This window comes from Pteropus medius, unplaced genomic scaffold, assembly GCF_902729225.1.
Source record: "Pteropus medius unplaced genomic scaffold, Ma_sr-lr_union100, whole genome shotgun sequence".
Lineage (NCBI taxonomy): Eukaryota > Metazoa > Chordata > Mammalia > Chiroptera > Pteropodidae > Pteropus > Pteropus medius.
The window spans coordinates 162,518-173,715 of NW_024356333.1; the positions used below are offsets into that span (position 1 = coordinate 162,518).

At 46.2% G+C, this 11,198-nt stretch overlaps 1 protein-coding gene across 1 annotated transcript in view; it reads right to left on the reverse strand.

Annotated features, from left to right (window-relative positions):
- The window catches only part of DPP6 (dipeptidyl peptidase like 6), a gene marked incomplete at its 3' end in the record, with an annotated part of 132,047 nt that extends 121,184 nt beyond the window's left edge, over window positions 1–10,863 (reverse strand). The window contains exon 1 of the mRNA XM_039861291.1: window positions 10,757–10,863. Within this exon, the coding sequence (XP_039717225.1) occupies window positions 10,757–10,863 (107 nt within the window). The remainder of the gene's footprint in view (window positions 1–10,756) is intronic.
- Window positions 10,864–11,198: the final 335 nt, after the last annotated feature.

Here is an 11,198-nt window from a genome sequence, read left to right on the forward strand (position 1 = left end):
GCTATAAAAAGGCCAGTGGGCCCATGCTTCAAAAAAATGGAAAGAATTCCAAAGACGATTCAAATCAATTCTTCTAGAAGGCCTTTCTGAAAAGCAGCTGGGCGTGTTCCAAAATATAAGAGAGAAAAAAATCCCCTAGACCACACCTACAAGTTGCAATGCAGTAATATAGCTTTGGGGTTTTTGAATTTAATCTCTATGAAGCAGGTATTATGAAATTATTCTCCAAGTCTTAAAGAATTTAGATTTTGTTTTTCTTGCCATAAAGGTGCATCTGATGACGGTAGACGTGTGTTGGCCACTTGAATCCAGCCAGCCTGAACAGGACAGGGACTGAGTCACTAATGAGTCAATAATACTTTTGCTGCTTCTCCTGCTCTGGCTCCGGGGGTGTCAACTAGAGGTTCCCACAATGAACGCCTTTTAATTCAGGTCATCATTACAGAAAATCAGACAAAACAGCTAAGCACCCAGGAAAACAAAAAGTGGAAATCGTCCCTTAACTCGATACCTAAATACAACCACAATAAATGAGCATTTTTCTGATAAAATTTTGACATATTAACGTATTATTTTAAAATAAAAATGGGATGTTTTTGTCAACTATGTCGCGTGTATGAGAACACTGACTCCCAAAAGCAGCTGTTGAGATTTGGATATTATTATCACTTGCTTTTTTTCTATTATAATGACCATTTTCTTACAAACAGTTTTGTATCTTTATCCAAACATATCCAAGACACATTTTTAAAAGGAGAATTCTTTGTCCCCTCCCAGAGGGGACATATAGTGCCAAGTTCATTTCTATAGCATTTGCATACATTTTTACTTCCGTAAGCAGGCGTGAGACTCTGCTGTAAAAAATACTAATGTGGATTAAAAAAGAATGATCTTTCCAAGCCGATGGACCAAAACGATAGTCTCGCTTTAATTTCCATGTATTTTAATTACTAGGGATGTGGACATTTCTGCAGTGTTTCTTTATCTGAAATGTGAGGCTGTGAATTAGTTAACATTATTTACACATTTTCACTGTGTTCATATTTGTATAGAGTGTAATTGCTCGTTTACTTAGATGAATACTTTTAACTAGAATTGCTAGTCTAATACCATTAGTGAGACTAAAGGAAGCATTACTATAAAAAGACTGAAGTATAAATTTGGTGAGAGAGAAGTAAAAATGATAAACGTCTAACAAGAACACTTAAGCGAAGCAGCTGAAAACCTATCAGCCGCGATCTGTGTCATTTCGGTACACGGCCAATTACAAAATAAACGCGCAAACGTCAATGTTGCCTCGGCCAATAGATAAAGTAAGACTGTGACGTGGGGACAAGTTTATATGAGCAATAATAACAAATGTGTAAACACTTCATCCTACATGTCTGTGGTTTAGTCCCATATGAAGAAAATGAATCGAGTTCTACCGAAGGCAGAAAAAAGTCTTAAAAATGAAGATATCGCCCCTTCCTTAACGGGAGAACCCCAAAACTAGAAATGTGTTAGAATTATAGAATGATTCTCAAGGTGCTACCACCATAATATTAAAAATGAAACTTTTTCATATCTATATATCTATATCTATATGTGTATATAGATACATATATTCAGCGTATTTGGAAAAATATTTTAAAATGGGAACACACCTAGTAAATGATTGAAAAAGATTAAGAAATGAAAAAGATGGAAAATAAGAGATGACACTGTCTATACAAAAGACTAAAGTCGTGTATAATTCATTCAATCGACAAATGGATAACTGCATTCCCGTGTGCCAGGCCCTGTTCTAGGCAACTGGGATGGAGCGGCGATCGAATATCCCCAAGGGGCTTACAGTCCAGCAACTGACCAAACACATGCTAGTGACGTGAGGATGGAGGGAGCTGAGCGGAAGGTACAGAAACAGATCCAAATACAGAGAGCTTCGGGTTTGCGATGACCCAGGCGAACCTCTTTCCGAAGCTTCCCTCCTGCCTTCCTGAGACTCTCGGCTCATTGCGATTCCCAGCTGTGCGTTTTCCACTGATTAAAAAACACAAAACAAGAGCAACTATGACGCCAAGAAAACCTCTAAAGCCTCCTTGTGATTGCTGTGGATTTATTACTTGGTTTCTGGATTACCTGGGAATTGGAGGCTGTTATATAACTTCGCTCCTGCCCCGGGTGATTGAGAACTAGCTCTTTGCTACAAAAGATTTTATCCTTTTAACATTTAAGGATGCGTACTCAATCTTCGATTTGGTCTGATGTTTTAAGGGTTCTCTGACATTATTTTATTGAAAGCTAGTAAATATGAATAAAATTTATAGCCATCTCCTATCATTCTTCACTTGCTCATTCCCTATAAAAAAAAGTCAGCATTTCAGAAAAAAAAAAATGGACATTTTTGGGTGGCCTATTAATAACATTTCAGACTCCAAAAGCATACCAGTAGGACTCCGATGTCCCATCAATTACCAATAGTGATACTTATGAATTTCACTGCAATTTAACTGCACGGGTGTTAAGATTTTTTGAAGAAAGTCATAAGGCATCTGTCTTCACCTGGAATTAAGTCATTTTTATTACAGTATATCATCCAAAGCTAATTCTCCTCAAAAACAAGACGACCTAAAATATTCAGGATCATCAAATATCTACCTTTCAAACAATCTGATTCTTCTCCGTGATATAAAAGACTACAGACTGAATGCCAGTTAAATATTAATGAACAAGGCAGAATCAATTGTGGGAATTAAAAAATAATAGTATCCTTTATCAGTTTTCGTATCATGTCCGTAATTCCAAATTCAGAATCTCCATCATCTACTATTAAATCTATGCTAAACCCAGAGAATGCATATTTTTGTTTCCAGATCGATGCGTTTGAATTTACCTAATGTGCTAGAGCGCACGAAGACAAGCAGTGTTCTCTGCAAAGTGCTGATCGTACATTTATTCCGTTCGTGGGTGCACTTGGATCATGAATGCGATGCTTGCCGTATAGAGAGGACTAGAGAAATCCATTTACTTGACTTGCCGAGCGTCAATTGTATCTCCTTACGTTCTTTTAAATTTCAAGGGGAATGACAAACTAACATTTATAGAATAACTACTGTGTTGCAGATACCGTCTCTCATGCCTACACATACATTATAGATTCTTTCCCTTAAAAAAATGTGACTGGGGGATCATATGTGTTGCTGCGTGTAGCATTCTTTTACGGGGTTGTATAGTATTCCGGTGTGTAAAAAAAAAACACCACAGCGTATTTATCCGGTCTGCTCTGAGGGGCATCGAAGTTGCTTCCAATTAGAGACTTTTATGACAATGTCGCTGTGAATACATTATTCATGTTTTTGAGGCACGTGGGTGGAAGGATGTGGTCACGGTCAGGTTTCGTACACAGTGGCAATTTTCCAAAATAACTGATTTCCCTCCCTAGCATCAGAGTATGCAAGTCACTAGCGGCACTTCAACTTCTAACAGGGTTTGGAGGGATAAAAGGTGATAAGCATACACTGCCAGCTTCCATATCGCTACGTGCAATCCCGATTTTATGATCTGCCCAAAACTACAGTTGGGTGTGGTTTAAAAATAAGCTTATGGGTCAGAAACCCTTGGATATATGTCTATGTCGTGCCTGGCCCCGAGCTCTGTGAACGTAGCTGCTCCGGAAAAGGTTTTGCTGGTTTCCCAGCCTCCTCAGTGAAGTTCAGTGGGCCTGCCACCCACAGGTGATCTCCCCTCCATTTCGGTGAGTCCCACAGAGCGCGGCGGCAGAGGGGTGTCTGTCCGGGTGGGGTTGAAGGCGGGGGGTGCTGTGGGAGGCTTGGTTCTCCCCTCCAGCTCTCATGTCCCTCTTCTCTGTCTCAAGACCTTGACCTGACCACAGAGGACGACAGACCGAGGTCAGTCCCAAGACCGGCTGGAGAAATGCACGTGGCCAGGAGGGACGCTACCTCCGCTCACACCACTGGTGGCATTTGGAACCTGGTGCCCCGTGATGCAAGTAGGACAGTGTGCTGGGAAGACACGACAGCCCCTGGCTTTCTTTAGCGGGTTCTCTCCCCGCCCGCGGCACGCTCCGCAAACTCGCTCCCTGGCGCATCGGGACTCACGGGGTGGCGCCGGGTGACCGCGTCATCGCAAACTCCTTTCGTCGCAGATAATGGTACACGCAGCTTAAAACGGCCTGGACACTCCGCAGCGTGGGAGCTCACGTGACCGACTGCTCCCACCGCGCCCTGCCGGCGACGTCCTCCAAGTTCAAGGCTGTGGCCTCGCTCCCGTGAGATGCTCCGAGTCCCGCCTGCCTCCGGCTGACAACGTCATCGTCACGGCGCCAGGGCTGGCTCCCCACGCGCCCACCACGGGGACAAAAAGAGAGGGATCTGCTGTATCTTAGATTCCCAGAGAAAGTCCCGCCACGCAAGACCTTTGGGACACGCCTACCGTGGGCTTGGGACGGTCACGGGCTGATTGATTAGGTGCAAGTGACTGGAGCTGGTCACTCTGGGGTGATTAAGAGGACACATTGTTCTAATTGACGTGGATGCATCATGACCCTCCAAACAGCACGGTGCCCGTGAAGAAAGGGTGACACAGATGCTGGGGAGAAACTGCAGCATCCCCCTCGGTGACACTCATGGTCCCTTTTAGCCCGAAGACTCGACATGAGCTGTAAAATGTGTTTGAACAGGTACCTGTGTCTGTTTCTCCAGGGAGAGGGCCTATGGCTTTCTCCAGATTACTACAATAGTTTGGAGCTTTAAAACAGCTAATAATTATGCTGAAGGACCTGATTAGGTATCTTGCGATATGAAAAAAAAACAATAACCGCTTATAAATTAAGCTAAAATTCAAATGTCCTTAAGATGACCGAGTTGGTTTAAGTTCCTTTCAACGAGTGTCATCTATGTCTTTGTAGAGGGATGATGCAGGAGATCCCGAGGCAGGCCACAGGGAAAGGTGACAATCCAGCCACGGGCCCTTTCTAGTGTCCCTGCACCCTTTCCCATCTCCACGCATCTCGCTGACACCGAGGACGACCCTTCCCTGGGGACAGCAGACTGACCTTCTCTCTTCCTTGAGAAATGCCAGGAAGGAACAGAGAAGTTCTCACGGGGGCAAACGAGGCTGCAGTGCCTGATTTTCTGGAATGGACCGACCTGGGGGAGGGGACAGAGTGTCTGCAAGCCGGGTCCCAGAGAAGCGGTCACGCTGCTCCGCGTCGGGTCAGCCCAGCACACAAGGAGCAGGTGCGTGCAGCCCTCACCAGATTATCCTCCAAGGCTAATCACTCACCGCCCTCATCACCTCTGCTCTGCGTGACCCACCATGAATGGGGGCTCCAGACAAGTCATTAGGCTATTTCTCATTCTGGGCTGAAACTTCGGGAATGGGGTGCAGTGCCGGCCAACCCAGAGCCGGCGGAAGGCTTCGGTCTGCACAGGCAAGATGAGAAATGGGCCCGGAAGTTATCACAATGCTTCATTATTCTGACTTGCACAGCCGATCCATTAATCCAGACCGAAAACGCTCTTCTCAAACGGCCGAGAGAAGATGCTTAAGTATAAAAAATGGTCCCGGCCTCATCAATGTCTCCCTCACAAAGTTTCAAGAAAGAACGGTAATAAATATGTCAGAAAAATTTATCGTGGCCATCATTTTTCATCCTTTCCTCCCCAAGCAGTTCGAATCATGTATCTCTCCCTGCCTCTAACCTCAAGCTCGTGAGGAGACATCGGGCTGGGATCCAGCCCACGAGAAAGATCTTTGCCGAAAGCCCACACCTTTGCACCACAATCCACCTGGGAATCTAGAGGACGCCCCCCGGCAGCAGCCATCAGCCTCAAAATCAAGATCGCATCCTGGCCGCCACAATGTTTCTGCCCAGACTTACTCCTGGTCCAGATTCTGGCTTCCTCCTTCTTCTCAGCACCCGGGGAGAGAACTAACTGCTCCTTATTTTTCTGCCCCCAGATCTCTCAGGGTTATTCGATCTCCTCTGCTCCAAGGCCACGCCCCTCTTGTCAAGCGTGGCCCAGGTGTATTCCTCAGAACCCAAGGTCAAGGGATGTTAACAGGTGGGTAATAGATATGTGTCCAATAAATAAAGACCTTTCGTGTGCCCTGAGTTGTACCTGTCTGACTGGCACCAAGCAGACCTCACTCCTGATTTCACGAGGTTGATGTCAAAGGGATATTTGAAAAGGAAAAAGTACTCACGGCTAAGGAGTTTGGGGGAACACTGAATTTGTTATTTTAAATAAAGGACTTCAGAAGTCTAGCCTTTCTCAAACGCTTTGTTATGCTCATGTATACCGTTCATTTCGAGATGGACTATTTCACAAATTTGGACGATCAGAAACATTTTGTTATTCGGGGGAGGGGTTGCTTCACGGGAAGACTCTGTGAGAAGGCGCTCGGAGCAATGCTACTTTGGGGGTTTGCGAGACACTGATTTCTTCTGATTCACTGCTTTGCTTCTCTAAACCTTCGTTCTCATTTTCCACGAATGCTTTTTCCTCTGTTGGCGCTTTTTCTTTCATTAAAACTAGTTTCATCTTTGCCTTTGTACACTCTCCTGTGGCATCGTTAAGCTCCTGTTTCAAAGTCTATTTTGAAATAGTTTTAGACTTACAGAAACATCGCGAAACTGAACATTACAGAAACATTGAGAGACTTCCTGTCCACCCTTCACACATCTTCCCTAAGGGGAATGTCTGCTACCCGGTAGTACATGTCGCCAAGTCCAGAACTTAATGTCGCTCCGAGACTCTTAGCTTAGCCAGAGAACGTGTTTAGATGTCCCCAGCTGTTCCAGAATCTGACCTCAGATCCCATATGGCCCTCAGTTGTCATTCACGAGATACCTGTCTCGTTCATGAGTGCTTAACAGCGCCAGAGGTCCTGACCGGAAACAGAAGGAAAGGTAAATAAATAGGAATAACAAGGTATGGAACGGAGGAGGTAGAGCTGTCAACATCTGTGGATCATGTGACCAAATATACAGAATCGGCACAAACTAATTATTGGAACTAATGAGAGAGTTGTGACATTCATGGATACGAGATCAACTGGTAAAGAGAAATGACCTTTCGGCAAGGAAATCAGAGCCCCGATTTCGAGTAGGACACCGCCATCGTGTGACACGATCCTCTCGTGTAAAAGAACTCGGTTTACCCCACGGCCAGTTCCACCAATGGCCAAGTTGCTAGGTGACCATTTCGATCAGTTTACTTCCTTTCTACCCTTTACTACCCGATGTCACCTCAGAACGGAGCAGTTAGATTCAGAGTGTAGGGCTGAAGCCCAGATCTGAACCTTGATAGACATCTGACCTCGTGCAAATTACTTCCTGTCTCTGAGCACTCTTCACAGGATGGACCCCGGTGAGGTCACGTGACGTATGTTCCCGGCAGAGCACGCCCCCTTTTCTCTCCTTATTATTGCCAAGGATTGCTTCCTCTCCTTCCGGGTTGCTGCACTTGACCAAAAAAATGTTAAAAAAAAAAAAAATTCCCATCTCAGTAAATGCACAGAATTTACTTCAAACCATGTTTTCGCTGCTGTCTGGGTGTTGCTTTATTGACACGGTACTAACTTCCTCGGTATCCCAGATTCGAATAGCTTTTTCTCCTGCCACCCTAATCCTATCACAAATTTGTCCTAACTCTAAGTCTTCCACCTCAGATACCGAAATATAGTTAGATGATGCTCAAAGAGACCATGTTGGCCTCCATCGTCACTCGCTCCCCACATTTGTCATCACCCAGGGCTGCCTTCACGTACCTCTGTGACACACCTGTCCCAGGTCTCCGTTTTACGAGAAGCAGCAAAAATGAATCCAAGCATTAGTGGTGCAAAGGGGACTTCAATGTGACGTAAAGTGGAAAATCAGTATCGCTGATGTATTTGTCCAAAATAAGACTTCTAATTTTCCCATGATACCTAATATATATGTGTGTATGTATATGTGTATATGTGTATATATATGTGTGAGTATATATATGTATATGTATGTGTGTGTGTGTGTGTGTGTGTGTATATATTGAGAAGCTTCTTCACTTCTTTGAAAGTTGAGTAAGACATAAGTTTTACACTTGAATGATCTACCTTCGACGTTGCATTTAGTGAAGCAATTTACTCAATCTAGCCCTTAAAATAAGGGCTGTAACTTTAGTAGAAAAGTGGGTGTCTTTCTGCTCTCCTCAGTAGATGAAAACATTGGCCGCACTTGGATACGTCAAGTAGGAGTGTCGGGGCTTTGTCAGCTACTCACGTCTCCTCCATCCCCCCTCCCCCGCCTTCCTCTTTTCTATCTGGTAAATGTTCTGGTGACATTTCCTTGCTTGTACTAACACATCGCTGATAGACCGTGACTAGGTCATTTTGCGTTTTGCATCAATCTTTTCCTTGAGTCTCTTCGACTTTTGGCTCCGCACCCTGGTAAAGTGACAGCTCGTAGCTAGAGCAATGATTCTGCAAATTAAGTGGATTCTATGTGGATAGAATCAAAATAGATGCTTTAGGAACTTAGACTATTGGAGCTCTTCGGGAAGATGGAGCGGTTTTGATAATGTCTTAGTGAACTATAACTTAGAGGGAACGGGAGTTCTCATCGACGCAGAATCACCAAATAAGTGAGCAAGGAAAGACAGGTTTTTTCTGCCTGTTTCTTCAAAACAAAACTATTGTATGTGTAACGATAAGAATTAACTCTTTTACTCTACCGATTCTATTAGATTTGGGAAGGGCTGCCTCTATCAGCCCCAGCCACAGTCAGAGATGAGAAACTTAACATACATGAATGCTATGAGATCTATTATTGTCACTTTAGGAAGTCACCATCATTCAGCAAAAGGACTAAAAAGGCAAATAAACAATCTCGTGGATTCTCACTGTTTGGATGCATTCTCACATCTGGATCCGCTCAAGTTCTCGTGCACCTGCCATCACCTTTCCCAAGTATTTGCTGAGCAGGTTACTACAGGTGGGGTTTTAGCTTCTGTTCCAGGAACAAAACTAGAGGTAAACGTACACACTGAGATCCCAAGTTTGTCTGTTTTTTTTAAAATAGTGTAGCTGAATAAATATAGTTATAAATATAAAATTAGTATTTTATATTTTATGGAGCCCTGGAGACCACCTAACACAGCAAACTGCTTAAGAAAAGCGGCTGACCTCTGGAGATGTCGATTACTTGGTGACGGCCACAAAGCCAGCAGATAGCATAGCGGACGATGAGAATCTCAGCCTCTTTTTCCTTATTTCAACCCTCCTTTCCAAATGAACAGCACCAAAATCTCTAATCGTAGTCCAGAGAAATGTGAGACCATTATGTGCAAACTGCTCCTAAGGCCACTTTTCCTCAACTGGAAGACTTCGGTGATTTGTCACGATTACATAACAAAATGTATTATGGATTATATCATGTATTACTCAGCAAAAGCGACGGATCCTCGCCACTCCAAGTGCAGTCTGAAGACCGGCAGCATCACCGTCCCACGGAAGCTTGGGGTCTCCCCCTAGAGTTGTTCAATTAGAACCTGGATTTTAACAAGAGCTTCTGGGTGACTAGTGAGTGTGGGACCAACTCTTCCACGGTCCTTTTCAAATCCTCTCACCGAAACACATTCTCCCTCGCCGAGCTCAGATCGTGCCTGCTTAGATCACGTGTTACCGGTTGTCATCGACTGCCCGCTGCTCTGAGAGGTACGAGAGGACCACAAGCAGAAAGACGACGAAGTTTCACGGGGTCTTCCTATCCCATTTTCAACCGAGGCACCAAAAGTTACGAACCGTAAAAATGGTACCCACCCGGCCACCGGAAGTGGTCCGTTAGACTCTGCCTGAAGGACATGGCTCTGAAACCATGGCACACGTCAGCCATCGTCCACCTGGGCGCAAGCCTCCGACGCAGAGCCGGTGGGGTCCCGGGCACCTCCACCTTCTGGGTGCGGGAGGGAGGGACCAGCAGCCAGGTGAGGGGAGGGAGAGCTGCACACGGCAGGTGAGAGGGGTCACGGCACCCTCCAGAGAGCTTCAAATGGGTGCCTTGGAGCACGGGCCACCCTGGGAGCCTAGCGATGGGATCTAGACCCACTTGGAAAAAGGTAAAATGGACAGGTAAAGCAGACCCCCTCTCGGGCAGTGCCAGCAGCACGCTGTGTCCGTCACGGTGAGGGCAGCCATGGTGAGGGAGCTTCTTCTGGACCGGAAACGGAAGTCACTCGCAGAGGGTGACAGCAGGAAGCATGAGGGGGAGGGATGGTATCACGGCTGGAGGGCCGGCGACAGTGACCTTCCGACAGTGACCTTCCGACGTCCTGTGAGAGGCGCCCAAAGAAACACTCCCCGCAGGCTCCCCAAAGGAAAAGTTCCAGCTCTGTGTTTTTGTCACATCCACAGAGCCTTGCGGGGCGTGTGGCCCTGTCCAAAATGTCCACTGAGACGTTCGGTCCACACCAAAATGTCCTCGATACCTGGTCAGATCAGCTCCCGCCCAAAACGTCCACAGAGACGTGCCGTCCACGCCGAAGGGCCAAACACACTCACAGGTGCTTTTGACAGGACCAGACATTGTCTCGCTGGGCGTTTTGGACAGGACCAGATGTCCACTAACCCCAGAGAGACCTGTCCCCGGATTGCAGCTGCACCCACCATGTGACACTCCGACTGTGCCCTAATTTCTCCTCTACCTGAACCCAACCGTGGACAGGTGAGGAACGGGGCGTGGGCAGTAAGAGAACAGGCGAGGAGGCCCCCGCACCTCCCCACCACAGGCTTCTGGACCGACGCGGGCTCGGACCGGACGGAGATGTCCGTCTCCGAGTAGGCGCTGGCGTTAACCTGGTTCTGTTGAACCGGACTGGGCATTTTGACTTCCGAAATCATGCCCTTTGTAACGCAAAGTGACATGAGAAAGCTCTCGCGTCTTCACACATCTGGGCATGAGCAGAGGCGGCCAGGGCTTGGTTTCGAAGGCACAGTGCGAGGGAACAAACAAGGTTGCTCGGGACTCTGAGGCACTCGGCGGGACCCTGCCGAGGAGGTCACGTCCCATGCCCGCCGAAGCCTCCGAGCGCCTCGCGTGCCACACGACATTTTTTGCCAAAGCTCGTTTGATTGCAAAATCTACGTGGAAACCCGATCAAAGGAGCTCGAATAAAACAAAACGACAAACGGATGTATTACAGATGTCATCGAGATTT